This window comes from Helianthus annuus, chromosome 13, assembly GCF_002127325.2.
Source record: "Helianthus annuus cultivar XRQ/B chromosome 13, HanXRQr2.0-SUNRISE, whole genome shotgun sequence".
Classification (NCBI taxonomy): Eukaryota; Viridiplantae; Streptophyta; class Magnoliopsida; order Asterales; family Asteraceae; genus Helianthus; species Helianthus annuus.
Genome location: NC_035445.2, coordinates 90,951,732 through 90,970,358, shown reverse-complemented (window position 1 = coordinate 90,970,358; position 18,627 = coordinate 90,951,732). Strand labels below are relative to the sequence as shown.

The window sequence follows — 18,627 nt, the reverse complement described above, 5'->3', positions numbered from 1 at the left end:
TCTTTTTTTTTTAAAGTTTTTTATATAATTTAAATAGCGAAAATTGGTATGCAAAAAAAAATTGATATGTTTTTTAGGATTTTTTAGTTAGTTTTTGAGTTTTCACGATAACTAGTGGTTTTAATTTGAACGTTTCACTATATCGATATTAACTAACAATAAAAGCTAGATATTCGATGTGTTGAATGAAATGCTGCCTTCCAAATAAAAATTATAAAAAAAGGAGAGATATACTACTTTTTTTTTGAATAGCTAAATTTGTACACTATGGGGATTGAACCCATAACCTCCTGCTAATCTACATCTTATCTAACTCATCAACACTATTAGGCTATTCTCAATGGATAGAGATATACTACTTGACATACGATTTGGATTCTAATATTTACCCAAAACAACAAAAACCAAAGCAAAAGCATAGTTTCTTCAAATAGAAGTTGTTTAACCTTAAAAGCCGCCGATGCAACCTAAGCAGTCAAATAATATTCCCCCATTTTCTCTCAACATCGACTCCCGTGTGTATATTAATTAATTAATTATTAAACTATCAAAACCCCTTTTCTTTTATTATAAAATCAAACCCCAATTCGAATCCCAATCCCAATCCCTTAAAACCCTCAAATTACTCAAATTCCATGATATAAATCAAGAAAAGCTTTGTGGGTTTTGTGAAAGTGGAGCCATATTGTAAAGGGTTTGTCTTGAAACTCGATAAAGTTTCAAAATTTTGAATCTTCTTGTTGAAATTCGGTGGGTGAAGCAAGTTATGAAGATTTTCTTTACATGTTGAAAATTCTGTTCAAATTGAATTAAAGATTGATTTTCTCAGATGGGATTTGTTTGAATTTTTGTGGGGTTTATGTAAGATTTTGATTGTGCAATTGGATACTAATTTGGAGGGTTGAAGTTTGTTGGATCAAGAAAGATGTTGTGCAGGATGATTCATAGGAAAAAGAAAACAGGGACTGTTCCTGTGTATTTGAATGTTTATGATCTTACACCAATCAATGGTTATGCTTATTGGGTTGGGCTTGGTGTTTATCACTCTGGTGTGCAAGGTTTGTGCTCTTTAAATTTTGTCTGAATTTTTTTTTTATGTGAATTTTTTTTTTAAATAAATACAACAATATCATTCCACACGAAAAGGGCAATTACAAAGCAATGACAGGTTTTGAATAGAAAAACCAATTCCACTAAATACAAGGTTTGAAACCTTTAGCGACGAAGAATTACTATTAACGACTTTTTGAACCCGATTCAAAAGTCGCACACCAAAGGTATCAAACGCAAACGAGACAAACACATGTTGATTGCTTTCTCATGTTTTGCCACTTTGCTCGCCTCTGCCTTGAATCATTGAGTCATTGGTTCGGGCCGAATGGGTAGTATGCCTTTTGTTGTTAAATTATTTTCTAATTTGTTCAATATGGTTATCCCTTGATAGATCTTAATCACTTGTAGAACCTTATCCTACTCGTTTGTTGTTGATGAAACACATTGTGTTTTTCAAGAATTGTGTACAATCATTAGTTGTAGTGTTGTAACAACGAGCATTGGATTTTGCTAAGATTGTGACGGTGTGATTCGTGATTTTTGGCAGTTCATGGTGTGGAATACGCGTTTGGTGCACATGAACATTCGACAACCGGCATTTTCGAAGTGGAGCCAAGAAAATGCCCGGGATTCACGTTTAGAAAATCAATATTGATAGGAAGAACAGATTTTGGCTCGCGTGAAGTACGTTCGTTTATTGAAACATTAGCAACGGAGTACACTGGAAATAGTTATAATCTCATTACAAGAAATTGTAATCACTTCTGCAACGATTTGTGTCTAAAGCTGACGAGTAGGCCGATTCCTAGTTGGGTCAACCGACTGGCTCGACTTGGTAAGATCCTAAATTTTTAATCCTTTTATTCGTTTAGAATCGGTATATATTTCTTTCATACATATTATTCGATAGGGTGCCTTTCAAGATTCATACAATTTGCTCAATATTCCGTCGAACTTGCCTTCAAAGCCAGTTTCCCCTTTTTAGAAGTTTGATCTTTAGAGGGCAACTTCAACTTTAAGTTAGATTATTGCTCTAGGAAGGTATATATATATGACCATTGTAAAATGTTTATAATAGCTTTTGGAATCTTATGGACTAATGTTATTAGTAGTTAAACCGCGAATATATGGAAGGCTACTAAAAATATCATCAAAATTCAAACATCATTTGATAAAGCTCGCGGATAGAAAGGAGGGAGTTAGTTAGTTAGTTAAACAAATTAAGAAGCTTAATCTATTATATCCGATGATATCATGCGGTGTCATGCTGTCATCACCGTGTAATTCGACAGTTTATAAATAGTGTCATGTTAATGTATATTTTTTAAATCTTTTGTTTTTGGGTTAACAAATTAATTAGAGTAAAGTGCCATTTTGGTCCCTGAGGTTTGGTCACTTTTGCCACTTTAGTCCAAAACTCTAACTTTTTGCATTTGGGTCCCTGTGGTTTCAGTTTTATTGCCATTTTGGTCCAAAAGTGAAATCAGGTCATATATGTCTTATAAAATTCTGCTATTTTGTCCTTTTCCTGACCATTTTGCCCCTGAGGAAAATGACCATTTTTCCTAACCATCCTGCTATCTTATCAAAATGACCATTTTGCCCCTGAGGAAAATGATAAAATAGCATGATTTTATAAGACAAATATGACCTGATTTCACTTTTGGACCAAAATGGCAATAAAACTGAAACCACAGGGACCCAAATGCAAAAAGTTAGAGTTTTGGACTAAAGTGGCAAAAGTGACCAAACCTCAGGGACCAAAATGCCAGTTTACTCAATTAATTAATTTCTTGATACAAATTTGATGTCCTTTGTGTAGGAAACAAGTTTGAATAGAATTTGGTTGACCGAGGCGAAATCCCACATGATCCCATGTTTAATATCATTGCAACCCATGAATCAAGTTTAGTTTTTTATGCTACAAGAAACATCTGCATTTATGATATAAACACAAAATATGGATCTTGTTTTGCCCATAATTATCTTGCTCTATTATCAAACCCTTATAGTATATTAAAAATTGTTTATATTTATTTATATAGTTAAGTTGATTTTTACAGGTTTTCTTTGCAATTGTGTCCTTCCTGCTGGATTAAACGAGACAAAAGTTCGACAAATAAAAGCAGAAGACGGTTCCAACAACGAAAAGAAACTTAGAAGCCACTCGAGCCGGTTTTCACCAGCCTCCAAAACTCAACCCGCGTTGGCTTCTCGATCTTCAAGTTCATCAACGAGAAAAAAACAAAGCCCGTTACAAGTGTAATGCAAGCTAGTCGAATCCGTATAGCATTGACAGGTGGAAACTATGAAATGTTTTTGCTTTTTTTTTTTTTTTTTTTTTTTTTTTTTTGACTAAAGGCATCACAAATTTGTTAAAGTTGAGATCTTACTCAAAAGATTTGTGGGCAAGTGGTTAGTTACAAAAGGGGACAGATTTTATTTTAATTTTTTTAAAGTTGGTGTGATGCATATGCAACCCATAAGTAAAGAATGTGAATCTAGTCAGAATTCATATGGCAATCAACTATTTATGGGTAGACAGAAAGAAACATGCATTGTGTGGGTTTTTTAAGGTACATTGATTTGAAAATTCTTATTAAAGGGGTCCATTTTGTGATTTGATTATTTTGAAATGGTCAAGAAAACACTCCATGTGATGGGGGTATTTTTATATTAACTGATATTTCCCTGGTACAAGAAAATATGTTAGATAACATGTTTTAATTATTGTTTGAAAATTAAATAGTTTTTAATATTTGGGGTATATAGAGAGCCTATGAGAGAGGTGACAAGGATAAGATGGATCCTCTAGATGGTAAAGTTTGATAAGATTCTAGGTTTTTCTTGTTATTTAATGGAATATTGGATTTTAACGATTCTAACTATTCGTCGTTGGTCGCCAACAGTATCAACTTAAAAAATAACTATTAACTGTTTCACCTATTAACATATTGGCCTCCAATAGACCCTAACTAATAGAACCCTAACGTCGTTAGACTCCGATCGTTGGAAAAACGTTTTTGGCCAGAAAAAAGTTGAACAAAGGTCCGATCTAAGGTTACAAAGACGGTTGAGACGAAAACGTTGAGTTGTCTAGCCAAAAAAATTGAGTTTTCCGGGCAAAAAGAAGTTTTCTGGGCAAAAAGAAGTTTTCCGGGCAAAAAGACATTTTCCGGTGAAAAAAGGAGTTTTTCGACGACCTCAATAATTGGGGATTTTACTAGAAAAGGTTCCTATAGGTCCGCTAAGGTTACAAAAACGTTTTTCCGGCGACCGGAGACTAACGGCGTTAGGGTTCTGTTGGCCGGGGTCCATTGAAGGCCAATATGTTAATAGTTGGGAATGTCAGTGGTTATTTTTTAAGTTGAAAGTGTTGGAGGGCAACAACTAATAATTGGGATTATTAAAATCCAATATTCTTAGTGTCGGGGCAAAGGTAGTGTTTACAAGAATCAATTACAGAGAAAGTGAATTTAAATTAAAAAAAAAAACTTTTATATAAAGATAGATAAATATGTGTTCAAATACAGTGTAACAATCGAAAAAGAATCAAAAATCATGTATTCGACCAACAATGATCTGGAACACCCTTCATATATAATTGTTTTGAGCTCATACATCAATCTTACATATTTATGCACTTTTGACAATAAAATAAAAAGAAGTATATTTAAACTTTAAGAAAAAAAAAAGTTTTAAAATGATATTAGTGGTGTGTAGAAATTCAAATTAGAAAGGTATTTAGGCTATAAGTTGTGGGGTGTTGCATCATGTCATCTCATCCAACTCTAGCGTCAAACACCAAAATACATTCGTAAAGCAGGGCACAAGCCTAATAACTGGCGTGACGGGGTTTGGAGATGGGGTCCAACCCCAGCCAACCAATGACGTTGTATTTAGTTTAGAGGGGACACCTCGCTGCTCCGGACTTGAACGCAAACCGAACCAGCCATTCGGGTCGGATCGCGGTCGGTCGGTCGGATCGCGGTCAAACTCCTACACATGTTTGACACATTCTATTGGTTATGGAACTATTGTGGAAACTGGAATCTTGAAATACTAAACTTATAGGATACCTAAAGAACCCTCGACCCCTCTCGAGAAGAAACCAATCCAAACCTAAAAGCCGTTAATCTACCGGTTTAGAGGATTCCATCACGGATTATCCTTCTGTAATAATAAAGCACCCTATTGACAATCTATCTCACAGCGCGAAAGTCTAAGGAAACTAAGGAACTATGATCAAACTCAGCTACCAAACCAAGATATGTGAACTAAGGGATCTTCTCACGGAGTATCTAACCCTAGAAACCTAATCACTCGAAAGTAACTGACAACCTCTCACTTCACAGCTATTAAGGTTGGTAGAACACTTAGACCTAATCAAATCACAACTAAACTCCAATGGTTACTACGTACGCTAGCAAACCATCTAATAGTCAAAAGCACTAAGCACTTAACCTAGCATGCAACTATTATGTGAAAGACATTCACCAAAACAACATGTTTAAGCATAAGCATGTATATAAGGTCATGTGAAAACCAAAGTTTGTCACTTTATTATATTAATTCTACAATTAAAGAATCGATAAACTGAAAGAACAAATATCAAAACATGTTTGTAGTCATTAAAACCTAGGCAGCGTATAAAAGTTTTAGCCTATTATCATGTTTAACACAAAAACAAAGCTTATAATGAGTTCACAGGACATAGTTAATTCAAAGTAAACAAAGAAACTCAAAACACAAATGGTAAAAGATGCGAATCTTGATCTCGATGCTTAAAGTCTTCAACTTTCACCTTGCTTGCTCTCAAAATCACCTCTCTCTACTGTTAATTCTTCCTAAGGTTCCCAACTTCTTTTTTAGATGTCTTATTTTCGTATTTATAACATAATTTGTCAAACCCCGAACCCTAATCATAATTCTGCGATTTGAAGCCCTGTCGCGCGACGCGGCGGGTGTTAACTTTCTTCTCGCGTAGCGCGAGAGGCTTGTTGACCGGCTTGTTGACTTGAGGCCGTCACGCGATGCGACGGTGTTATCTTCTCCATGTCGCGTGACGTGACAAAGGCTTTTTCCTGGATTTCTTCTTTTTTCGTTTCGTTGAACTACCCGATCATGTATAATCTGTCCGTAGGCTCGATTTTATCCATATATTAGCTCACTTAAGCTCTTTTCTCCTCCTGATACCTGCAAAACACAACCGACTCGATAATATACAAATCTAAACTAAATACGACCAAATAGACTCGAAATATTATACTAACTATACACGGAAAAAGATGCAATTTGCATTGCATCAAGGTGGAGGGGAGAAAAGGATAACTTAGGCAACCGAAGATAGGAAGGTGGTCATAGCTTGGGTCACAGTTACAAAGAAAAGTGGTGGGAGAGAGGAATTTGTGGTTCTTGCTAGGTATGATGTTGAGCAAGTAGGTGGCGGTTTCCAATGCATGGTGCCATGAGGTTGGGGGAGGGAAGATTGAGCGAGGAGCGTTCGTATCATATTGTTTATTGTCTGAGTTTTCCGTTCCACCTTGTCATTTTGGGATATGTAGAGGCGAGAGAAACGAAAATGCATGCCATTTTTGTGGCAAGAGGTTTGGAAGGAATTATTCGCATACTCCTTACCGTTGTCACATTGGAGTTGTTTGATCTTTCTCACGAATTGTGTTTTAATATAATTATAAAAAATTGTAAAGGTTGAGAAAACCTGTGACTTATTGCTAATGGGAAAGGTCCACAATATAAATAGTAAAGTCATCGAGGAACAGTATATAGTAACGGTGTCCCCCGGTGCTAAGCACCGGAGACGTCCACAAATCGCTGTGAATAATGTCAAATGGCAAAGAAATTTTATTACAAGAATCATAAAAAGGCAATTTTACACTTTTGCCAAAAAGACACGACTGACAAAGTGTGGTAGTAGGTTTATTACACTGAATACTAGAAGACAATTTTAACAACTGCAATAGTGTGTTTCTCGGGTGCCTAAGTAGTTGATGCCAAAGGTCTTGAGAAATTGCAACAAAAGTCGAGGTTGAGGAAGCAAGTTAAGGAGTCAAAGGGTAGAGATCGCTCGAGCTATTGCATCGTAGGAGATGGGCCTTGGTCTTGAGATCCCACACAGTAAAACCGAAAGGGTCAAATTCAATAGAAATAAGATTATCCCTAGTAAGCTTACAAAAAGAGATGGGATTTTTGATGAGATTAGGAGCATAAAGGACATTATTTAGTTTTGGTGGTGGGAGGGTCTAGTTACCTTGTCCGATCACGGGAATGGTCATGCCATTCTAACTAATATGTATTTAGAAGTGCAAATATTAAAAGGAGACGGAAAGAGAGTACCTTGTTGATTTGCCACGTGATCAGTTGCGCCAGTGTCCATGTAGCATGTTTGGTCGGCCTGATTTAACGACATAGTGAAATCAGCCATGTAGGCTTGATCAGGTCGGGCTCCAAGTATGCTAGCAAATGGGTTGTTGTTTTGGCGCGGCACCGAGGGTAAAGACAAGGAGGAGTACCCGATTGTGGCTGCCATGGTTGAGAATTGTTGTTGATGAGGGTACCCCATTGGTTTACAGCACAAGCGGGAGGGAAAACGATATATTGATGTTGAGGTGAGGGTCCATATCCGCGTCCCCCACGGGATGTGTTACTAAAGCGTCCGCGAACCCGTCCCCGATCGCGGTCACGACCATGTGACCGGTCCAAGGTAGGAGCAGCAGAATTCGTAGTGTCGATGGCAGCAAACGCAACTAGGGTCGTGGCCGAGTTCAGGGTTGCACAAGTGGTTTGATTCTTTTTCTTGCTTTTCTGAATGTAGACGGGATCTACATTCAGAAAAATCGGGTAAAGGCTCACGATGTTGAAGTATTAGAGATGCTCTCGTATGGATCAGGGAGACCGGTCAGAAGTTGAAGCACGAGGGGTTGGTTATCAACCGGGCTCCAACGTTGCTGAGTCGGTCCGCCAACAGCTTAAGTTGTTGACACTATATATGCAGCCATGGAAGGGAAGGCGTCAAGATGAAGGTTGGAAAATTCCTGCTGGAGTTGAACGACCCTGGTGTTCTTGTTGTCACAGAAGAGGTTAGCCAGGGTGGTCCAGAATCGTAGGTGGTTTGACTCGGAGTGAGAATGGTGTGTAGAAGGTTTGGCGATATGGTGCCATATATCCATTGTTTGACAATGGCATCCAAACGAGACCAAAGGGCTTCAGCATCAGAGGAGGAGGCAATTACCGATGCTTTTTGTCAGGGTTCTAGATTGTCGTAGATCTGACAGGCCCTGCAAGAGTTCTGAAAGAGTTCCGCCCAAGTGGTGTAGTGGCCAGATTCAACTTCAAAGGTTATGGGAACAATGTTTTCAATGTTGTTGACTATCATTGCGGGATAGAGCTTGGAATCCATAGGGAGATATTAGGAGGAAGATGGGGAGAGTAAAGGAGAGGGTGGCTGGAAATCAGTGGCTCAGAGGGTAAGGTTGGCATGAGTGGGAAGGAACAAAATTACTTTGATACCATATAAGATTTGTAATTCACGGCTTGAATTCTCCGTATTATTTCTCCTATATATATAATACAAAACAGATCCTATAAATACAGAAAGTATAATGCTACATAGAAATACTATTTCCGAAGATAATTGATTTACATAATTCACGCTATTAGTGCTGGTCAGTGGTGGTCCATGTCGGGTCAGAATAGTGCGGGTCCGCTCGCCGTTACGAGTTGGCGCTAGTTCTGTGTCGGGTTACGGTCAACGGTTCGGGACGGGTCAGGTTGGAATGATGTGAGTCGTGGCGGTGCAGGTAACCGGGGGGGTGTTGGATGCAACGAGTGAGTGGTCGAAGAGTCCAATAATTTTGGTGGATTCTGTAAAATTTTATGAAACAACTACAAACACAATACAACACAAGAAATAGCGACAAAACGGTGACAAAATCTTATTTATCCAACCCAAAGAAATTTGCCCCCCAAATACCCAGAAGATCTTACAATAGTAAGATCAAACAATACAAGATACAAACTGTACAAAGATGATCATCCACTGATGATCATCTGCTCAAAAATACAAGAAACAACAACTGAATAATCTCTCAGATACAGATGAGAGATATTCAATACAAATCTCTGAACATGAAACCCTAACTGAGACGGATGACAAGTGAGAGAAAGTTACAACTCAACAAACTTAATAGTGAAGGATAAGAGCTTATATAATCTGAAACTTAACAAGTTTCAGATTAGTCCAGATCTTCACGCAATAGGCAATCGCAGTACCCACAATTACAGAAAGCACCCTTGAGATATTTTAGGTTGTTGGACCTGTTACAACAACTAACCAACAACTAACAAATGAATTAGCCCAATAACTAACAAATGAATTAGCCCAATAAGACCAAGTAAGTAAAGAATAAACCCAACAAATATAAACCAAGTGAATGAATGTAAACAATAAAAGCCCAATATTTTAACATCCCCCCTTCATTCAATTGGTTTAAACAGATCAACTAATCCCTGCTTTCTACAAAAAACTTCATGTTGATCAACACTTAGCCCTTTTGTAAAAATGTCAGCAAGTTGACTTTCTAAGTCAACTTTTGTAGGATTAATAATACCATTTGCAACCTTTTCTCTCAAAAAATGCAGGTCTAATTCAAAATGCTTGGTTCTTTCATGGAACACTGGATTGGCTGCTATTGACAAAGCAGCTTGACTATCACAATTTAACATCATAGGTAACTTGCAATCAACATTCAACTCAAACAACAAATTTTTCAACCACATAAGCTCACAAGTAGCAGAACACGTAGCACGATATTCAGCTTCTGCTGTGGATCTTGAAACAGTACTTTGCTTCTTGCTTTTCCAAGAAACTAGGCACTCTCCCAAGAAGATAAAAAATCTAGTTACTGATTTTCTAGTGGACAAACACTTTGCCCAATCAGAATCAGCAAAACCATATAAGTTTAACTCAGCAGATTTCTTAAAAGTCAGTCCTCTACCAGGACTTTGTTTTAAGTACCTTAAAAGCCTCAAGGCTAAATTTAAATGCACCTCTTTTGGTTTGTGCATAAACTGACTTAAGAACTGTACAGTGTAACTAATATCAGGTCTTGTTAAAGACAGATATATTAATTTCCCTATAAGCTTTTGAAACCCAGTTATATTTTTGAGATCTTGTTGATTTTTTTCAAGTTTAGAGGTAATCAAATAGTTATGTTCAATAGGAATACTAACAGGTTTACAACCTAAGTAACCAAATTCATTTAGAAGTTCTAAACAATACTTTCTTTGGTTAAGACAAACAGACTTGTTATCATACAAAACCTCAATACCAAGAAAATATTTTAACACTCCTAAATCTTTAATTCTAAAAGTTTCATGCAAAACATGTTTAATTCTTTTAATCTCAACATCAGAATTCCCAGTTACAACAATATCATCAACATATACTAACAAAAACACAGTAATATTTGTTTTAGACATAATAAATAAAGAATGATCACATTTACTTTGCACATAACCATTTGCAATCAAAACATCTGTTAATCTTTCATTCCACTTTCTAGGAGCCTGTTTAAGTCCATACAAAGACTTAACAAGCTTGCACACTTTGGTCTCATTTTTAGAATAGTACCCTTGAGGTAGTTTCATATAAACATCCTCAGTAATAGTTCCATTCAAAAAATCATTATCAACATCCAGTTGGTACAAAGACCAACCATAAAATACAGCTAGAGTTATAACAGTTCTAACAGTAACCATCTTAACAACAGGTGAGAAGGTCTCCCCAAAATCAAGACCTTCTCTTTGATTAAAGCCTTTAGCAACTAATCTGGCTTTAAATCTTTCAACTTCCCCATTTGATTTATATTTAACCCTGTACACCCATTTACACCCAATGGCTTTTCGACCTTGAGGAAGATCAGTTAGGACCCAGGTATTATTTCTGAACAAAGCATCCATCTCTTTGTTCATTGCCTCTATCCACCTGGGATCACTAGTTGCTTCCTCATAAGAAGAGGGTTCAGCAGTTTTATTAAGGGAAGCAGTAAAACACATATTTTCAGAAGACAAACATGAATAATTAACAACTTTATCCAAACTGTATTTAGCTTGGCTATTTAACACAAAATTTTCAAACTTTTTAGGCAAACAGACTTCCTACTTGACCTTCTAAAAGAAGGACTTGTTCCCTCAGATGGGTTAATCTCATCATTTGAGATACTAGTGTCCTCTGCCCTACCAGACCCTTCACTACTACTACTTTCAGTTCCAAGTGTGGAATGCTGAGGCTCAACATTATCACTACTTGGAATGGCAGATGTAGAGGGGATTGGTTGCTGATCATCACCAGTAACCTCATGAGATTCATGACTCCCCTCTTCATCATTGGGAACTATAGGATAGATTGTTAATGCTTCAACACTATCAAAAAAATTTAAATGGTTCAAGTTACTTGGTAAAGTTTTATCATGATTACTTAGCTGACATGACTTAAAAGGAAAGACAGTTTCATAAAATTTAACATCTCTAGAAAAAAAAACTCTCTTTTATTGTCTAAACTCCATAACTTGTAACCTTTTTTAACATTAGAATAGCCAATCAAAACACATTTTTCAGCATTGAAAGACAATTTATCTGAATCATTTAAAATTGTGCTAAAGCATAAACAACCAAAAATCCTAAGATGTGCAAGAGAGGGTCTAAAACCAAACATTAACTCATATGGACTCTTTCCTAACAGCACAGATGAAGGTAACCTGTTGATTATATAAACAGCAGTTAACACACAATCAGACCAGAAGTTTAATGGAACACCACTTTGGAACAACAGTGATCTTGCCAAATTTAAAAGATGGCGATGCTTTCTTTCAACCACACCATTTTGTTGTGGTGTGTAAGAACATGAAGTTTGGTGCAAAATACCTTTTGATTTACAAAAACTATCCATTTTATTATTAACAAACTCAGTTCCATTATCACTTCTAAAGACTTTGACTCTTTTTTTAAACTGAGTTAGGATTAATTCATAAAAACCTTCAATATTATCAAATACTTCTGTTTTATTTCTTAACAAATAGCACCAAACAGTTCTAGAATAATCATCAACCACAGTTAAAAAGTATTTGAAACCATCTCTACTAGTAACTCTATACGGACCCCAAACATCCAAATGAACAATATCACCTACATTTCTTGTTTTATGTTCACTTAAAGGAAAAGGAACTCTAACTTGTTTAGCCCTATGACAAACTTCACATGAATGTTTATTAATATCAACAACACCTAGCTCATTTTTTAAAATTGACAAGATCTGATCAGCAGGATGACCTAGCCTGCTATGCCACAAATTACTGTTGTTCAAACTGTTAAAACAAAAATTAACAGAATTACCACCTTTATTTAGAAAATATAGCCCATTATCCTGTTTACCAGTCACCAGGACTCTCCCTGATTTCGAATCCTGAAGTGAACAAGTATTTTCATTAAAAACAACAGTAATTTGATTATCCTTAGACAATTTATAAACAGACAAAAGATTAACACTATAAGTAGGAACAAAGAACACATCATTTAAAACAACATTCTCAGCAAGTGTTATACTTCCAATTTTAGACACTTTAGCCTTAGTTCCATTTGGATGAGACACAGTTAAGTCATATTCAGACACATCAATACAATTAAACATATCTTTATTAGTTTTGACCATATGTTGATTTGCACCAGAATCACAAATCCCATTACAGTCAAAACCAAAGTTAATCAGACTTGAGCAACACATAAATTCTCCTAAAGAATTGAAACTACAACTAGACTCACCTCCCATGTTAGAAGGCTGTGAGTCAGAACTTGTTTTTTCACTAACAAGACTCAAGAGTTTTGCAACCTGCTCTGGAGAAAAAGGAGACAAAGATGGAACAGAAGACACATTTGATCTGTTATTAGAAAAGTTTTTTCCACCTTGACCTCCAGGTTTCTCTTTGAAACCTGAAGGATAACCAACTAGCTCATAACATCTATCAACAGTATGACCCATTTTATTACAGTGAGTACATTTGAAATTAGGATTAGGACCTTTAAATTCTTTTCTTTTTTTGCTCAAAATTCTGATTAGTTTTAGAAACAAAGGAAACATTCTGACTTTTAGTTCCTACACTTGAGTTTCTATGTGATTCTTCTCTGGACACTATTGAAAAAGCAACTTTGACTGAAGGTAATGGCTCTCTTGTTAGTAAATTTGTCCTAACAGGCTGATAGACATCATCTAAGCCCATTAGAAACTGCATAAGCTTGATTAAAGTAGAGAAATCATTATAATCTTTAGCTGCTTGACATGAACATGAAGGCAGTTGAAGTACAGCATCAAACTGCTTCCACATTGTATTCAGTTTATGATAATATTCAGAAACTGAACTTCCATTTTGAGTAATACAATTAATCTTTTTATACAAATCATATACTATAGAGCCATCAACTTTATCATAAGTTTCTTTCAAATCTATCCAGACATCAGAGGCTAATTTTGAAAAAACTTGTCCTAAATACAACTCCTCTGAAACAGAATTTAACAACCAACTTAAAACAACTGAGTTACATCTGTCCCACTGACTACTCAATACTTCATCATCAGTATTTTTCTTACATTTACCATCAATAAAGCCAAATTTATTTTTAGCTTCTAAGGCTAATTTCATAGCACTAGACCAAACCCTATAGTTTTCAGTTCCTTTTAGTTTTATACCAACAATAGTTAAAGAACTTGAATCACTAGGATGTAAAAACAATGGATCACCTATATCCAACTTGCTAATCAAAGTCTGAGAAGACCCAGCATTATCATCTTTACCAGTCATGATCAACAATCAATGAAAAAACAAACACAAACAACAAATAAACCACAGATCAAATATATCAAACAATCAAGTGCCGGTCCTCACTACCCCGACTTCAACTAAGCCAACCAACAAAAGATAAAGAGAGGAGATAGAATGATCTCACAGTGGGTGCAAGCTATCCAAAAAAAAGACACCAGATCTAAACAGATCTGAAGTTTTTACCACAATATCAAGAACAATACAACTGGTCAGTTTGCCCTAAATCTTCAAGGATTTAGAGACCAACACAGTTCTTCGCCAAGAAGTAAGAAACCCTAGCTAGGGTTTGAATATCCAAAAACCTCCCAAGATCCAGAAGATCTACCAATATCAGGAACAGATCTGCAACTTGAAGCAGACCTATACACAAATCAACAACCAAATCAGATTCAACAGCGGAAATAAGACCGGATCAAGAGCACAAGGATCTGATACCATGTAAAATTTTATGAAACAACTACAAACACAATACAACACAAGAAATAGCGACAAAACGGTGACAAAATCTTATTTATCCAACCCAAAGAAATTTGCCCCCCAAATACCCAGAAGATCTTACAATAGTAAGATCAAACAATACAAGATACAAACTGTACAAAGATGATCATCCACTGATGATCATCTACTCAAAAGTACAAGAAACAGCAACTGAATAATCTCTCAGATACAGATGATACAGATGAGAGATATTCAATACAAATCTCTGAACATGAAACCCTAACTGAGACGGATGACAAGTGAGAGAAAGTTACAACTCAACAAACTTAATAGTGAAGGATAAGAGCTTATATAATCTGAAACTTAACAAGTTTCAGATTAGTCCAGATCTTCACGCAATAGGCAATCGCAGTCCCCACAATTACAGAAAGCACCCTTGAGATATTTTAGGTTGTTGGACCTGTTACAACAACTAACCAACAACTAACAAATGAATTAGCCCAATAACTAACAAATGAATTAGCCCAATAAGACCAAGTAAGTAAAGAATAAACCCAACAAATATAAACCAAGTGAATGAATGTAAACAATAAAAGCCCAATATTTTAACATTCCTTCACATATTAAAAGGATTTTCAATTACCTTAAGAAATCTGAGAGAATTGATTTCCAATTCATTTCGCAACCGAACATAATAAATATGGAAAATTCTAATTCAACAAATTTCACAAATCAAACACATTAAGAGTTGCACGTCAAATTCCAATTCTTTTGAATTTCTTGAACGAACCGGACACACCCTTTAAAAATATGGGCTTACCAAATGGCTTTAGATTTTTTTCACGTAACAATGACGGATTCTTTGTGCTCATTCACGTAATGGTGATAGTGAGGTTTGAGGTTTCCTTCGTTTGGTACTTAATGTGCATGTGGGAAACCCCTACATGACAAATAGCGAAGAGTGGACTATCTCTTGTGTGGTTATTAAATAGAAATATTAAAAAAAATACGTTCATATTAACCATCAAAACAAAGATAAAGATACAAAGTGATAAAGAAAAAAAAAATAAACAAGAAGTATGCCTTGCAAAATACAAGACATAATATGAAGATAATAAAGAACGAAGAGATGTCAAGAAAAAAAAATAACATTATTCATACTAATAAATGATACCCAAGAATATATACGTATATTTTTTCTTTTCAATTCTTGTTGCAGAATAACTTATTGGTTCATTTCAAAAAAGGGAAATTTTAGATGCTATTTTTTTGTTAACATTAGTTACTTATTTTTATCAACTATTGAAACTTAAGGGACAAAAGGTCAAAAACTAAATAGTTTGCAAAACATGACAACCCATTTGCCTCCTCAGGTTGTTCCGATTCTTTTGAAACCTCCCGCTTCTTGCATTCGCCAGAATAAACAGATTATGAATGTAGATCATCCATGGTGTAAAGGGTTTGTTTGGGATTTGTTTTTATTTCATTTCCCACAAATCCCAACATCAAACTCAATCAATCCATTTTGAAACTGCCAAAAAAAAGTTTTTTTTTCTTTTGTTAGTTTTTTTTTTTTTTTTTTATAAATTTTGGGAGCTTTTAAAAAATATTCTTCACAAACCCTGTTGAAATTTGATCAAGCAAATAAAAAAAAGGGAGAAAAAGGGGTGCATTTGATGAATTTTTGTGTGTTTTATTGGATTTGTAAAGGGTTGGTTTGGGATTCTTGAAAGATGTTGTGTGGGATGATCCGCAAGAAAAAGAAGACAGGGACTCCGGTGTATATAAATGTGTATGATCTTATGCCCGTTAACCGTTACACGTATTGGTTTGGCCTTGGATTCTATCACTCTGGTGTTCAAGGTTTGATGTTTACTGTTTTCCATTTTTGAATATTTGTTGCATTGTTGGTTGGATTTGGTAATTTGAAGAGTTGGTGTTGATGTTTTCGGGTTTATTATGTTTGATAATGTTGGTCTTGTAACAGTCTAATGAATTCTTGTTACTTTTGATATATGGTTAAATTAACTAGTTTGACACTCTAAAATGATCAGTTAACTTGTTACTTTTCATAAAGCCTTTTGAAGCTTTGAACTTTTCATTGTAGAAGTGTATATCATATTTGGAAGACTGAGTGGGAGTCTAAGGCTGCAAACGAACCAAACGAACACGAACAAGAGCTTGTTCGTATTTGTTTGTTAAAGAAATATATGTGTTCGCGAACACTTATCGAACGAGATTTTATGTTCGTGTTCGTTTGTTAAGAAAATGAACTTGTTCGTGTTCGTTTGTGTTTGTTTGTTAATTTTAGACAACGGACAAAAACGAACGTTGACGAACACACATGAGCACAAAATAATGTTCATGAACACAAATAGAAACAGACGAACACAAACAATCGTTCATAAACAGGATATATAATACACTGACACTTATTAGATATTTAATTTGTCGAAATTTTGAAGTATTTAAATAAATACAAAAATTAAAAACGCTAATGAACTATCGAACACAAACGAACACGTTACCGAACGTTCACGAACATAAACGAACGAACACGACCTCTGTTCATGTTTGTTCATTTAACTAAACGAACGAAATTTCTTGTTCGTGTTCGTTTGTTTAATAAACGAACGAACACAAACAAACTTCCCGCCAAACGGTTCACGAACTGTTCGCTGAACGTTTGGTTCGTTTGCAGCCCTAAGTGGGACTATTTGATTTGACTCCATCTGAATTAAACATACTCATTCTTGCATATAACAATGTTCTTTCGTAGACTTGACTCGTTTGATCTAATCGGTTTATTTGGGGAGTAAAATTGCAGCCGGTTACATAGATATGGAGCAAGTTTAATTGCATCATCGTTTTGCTTCATGAATCATGAGGAAATGAAAACACAAACCAAATGATTAAATTTTTATACAATGCGTTAATAAACCGCTATCGACGAGTCATATCTATTTTCTTCAAAAAGATATTGTTTGCGCGGCTCTAATCTATATTTCAAATAACTTTGACACCTTTCATTGTGCAACAATGAGACCATAATCATCCTTTTTTGCATTTACTCTCCAAATGTTAAATGATTACTTAAAGATCTTATGTACAATTGTACATTCAGTTAGTTATATGGTTTGGAAACTAATGAATTTGGTTGTGATTATACACTTTTAGAAGTTTATATCTTTTGGGTTTTGGACAGTTTACGGGGTCGAGTATGCATTTGGTGGTAGTGACAGTTCAAGGCCCGGGATTGTTAAACTGGAACCAAGACATTTTCAAGGTTTACATGTAAGAAAATCTATTCTAATAGGAAGAACAGAAATGAATGAAAAAGAATGTCAAGAATTCATAAAAAAGATAGCAAAAGAGTATCCTGGAAATAGTTACAACATCATTTACAGGAACTGCAATCACTTCGCCAACGATACTTGTCGAAGGTTGACCAAAAAGTCAATCCCTGGCTGGGTCAACCGGCTCGCTCGACTCAGTAAGAATCACAAACTTTGTCTTTTCCCTTCTTCAGTTCTTGATTAAGAAAAGTTGAATATAGTTTCAAACTTTTTAAAACCCTATTTGATTATATTGAAGTAATATTTGTGATTTTAATGGTTTTGAAGATTTTCTTTATTCTTGTCTTCTTCCCGATGGTTGGAATGAAATACCGCCTCGACCAGCAGTTGCAGCTACGCGTAACATCAAGTAGAAGCTGAGAAACTCATTGAAACAAGTCTCAAGCATCTGCTAATCTAGCGTCGCGCCCTAAACTCTAAACCCTAACTCGTCACTGTGTTGATGTTCGAGGGAACGGAACGTGATGGGCTACGAATGTGAATATTGTTCACTTGTAAAGAAATGTTATTAACTAACGTGAGGATTATTCATTTGTAAAGAAATGTTATTAACTAAAAACAAAGAAATGTTGTTATAAATGTTATTAACTAAATACAAAGAAATGTCACAATTAGTTTGAGTTTTAGATATGAATGAAACGTTATAGTTTATCTCAACACACGTCATTCTCTAAACCCGTATCGAAACCCGCCCAAAAAACCACACCATTCCCCATTGCAGCCATGGCAAAACCCATACCCTCACCCGTACCGGAGCCAAGTGACGCACCATCCGTGGTTTCAAACCTGTTGAAGCAAGTTAAGAAATCGATGTGTTGCAAAGGACATGAAGATAACGCTAGATGAAACAACCAGAGACGAGAGTGGCGCCCCATTATGACTGGCCCGTA

General features: G+C 35.7%; 2 protein-coding genes across 2 annotated transcripts; both read left to right on the top strand.

Moving 5' to 3' along the window:
- Positions 1-466: 466 nt before the first annotated feature.
- Positions 467-3,568, top strand: LOC110898599 (deSI-like protein At4g17486). The gene is made up of 3 exons (XM_022145405.2): positions 467-1,058; positions 1,601-1,888; positions 3,117-3,568. The coding sequence occupies exons 1-3, from the start codon at positions 926-928 to the stop codon at positions 3,317-3,319; spliced, it is 624 nt and encodes a 207-aa protein (XP_022001097.1). The 5' UTR covers positions 467-925; the 3' UTR covers positions 3,320-3,568.
- Positions 3,569-15,823: 12,255 nt separating this feature from the next.
- Positions 15,824-18,237, top strand: LOC110898602 (deSI-like protein At4g17486). Its single transcript, XM_022145406.2, has 3 exons — positions 15,824-16,244; positions 17,587-17,874; positions 18,005-18,237. Exons 1-3 carry the CDS (start codon positions 16,115-16,117, stop codon positions 18,088-18,090), a joined length of 504 nt encoding a protein of 167 aa, XP_022001098.1. The 5' UTR covers positions 15,824-16,114; the 3' UTR covers positions 18,091-18,237.
- The last annotated feature ends 390 nt before the right edge of the window (positions 18,238-18,627 follow it).

What these genes read in the sequence shown, in the direction of transcription:
- LOC110898599 (XM_022145405.2), top strand. Translation starts at nt 926, where the DNA reads ATGTTGTGCAGGATGATTCATAGGAAAAAGAAAACAGGGACTGTTCCT. An exon ending in TTATCACTCTGGTGTGCAAG is followed by an intron (nt 1,059 to 1,600) that starts GTTTGTGCTCTT and finishes GATTTTTGGCAG; the next exon opens with TTCATGGTGTGGAATACGCG. An exon ending in CAACCGACTGGCTCGACTTG is followed by an intron (nt 1,889 to 3,116) that starts GTAAGATCCTAA and finishes TGATTTTTACAG; the next exon opens with GTTTTCTTTGCAATTGTGTC.
- LOC110898602 (XM_022145406.2), top strand. Translation starts at nt 16,115, where the DNA reads ATGTTGTGTGGGATGATCCGCAAGAAAAAGAAGACAGGGACTCCGGTG. An exon ending in CTATCACTCTGGTGTTCAAG is followed by an intron (nt 16,245 to 17,586) that starts GTTTGATGTTTA and finishes GGTTTTGGACAG; the next exon opens with TTTACGGGGTCGAGTATGCA. An exon ending in CAACCGGCTCGCTCGACTCA is followed by an intron (nt 17,875 to 18,004) that starts GTAAGAATCACA and finishes ATGGTTTTGAAG; the next exon opens with ATTTTCTTTATTCTTGTCTT.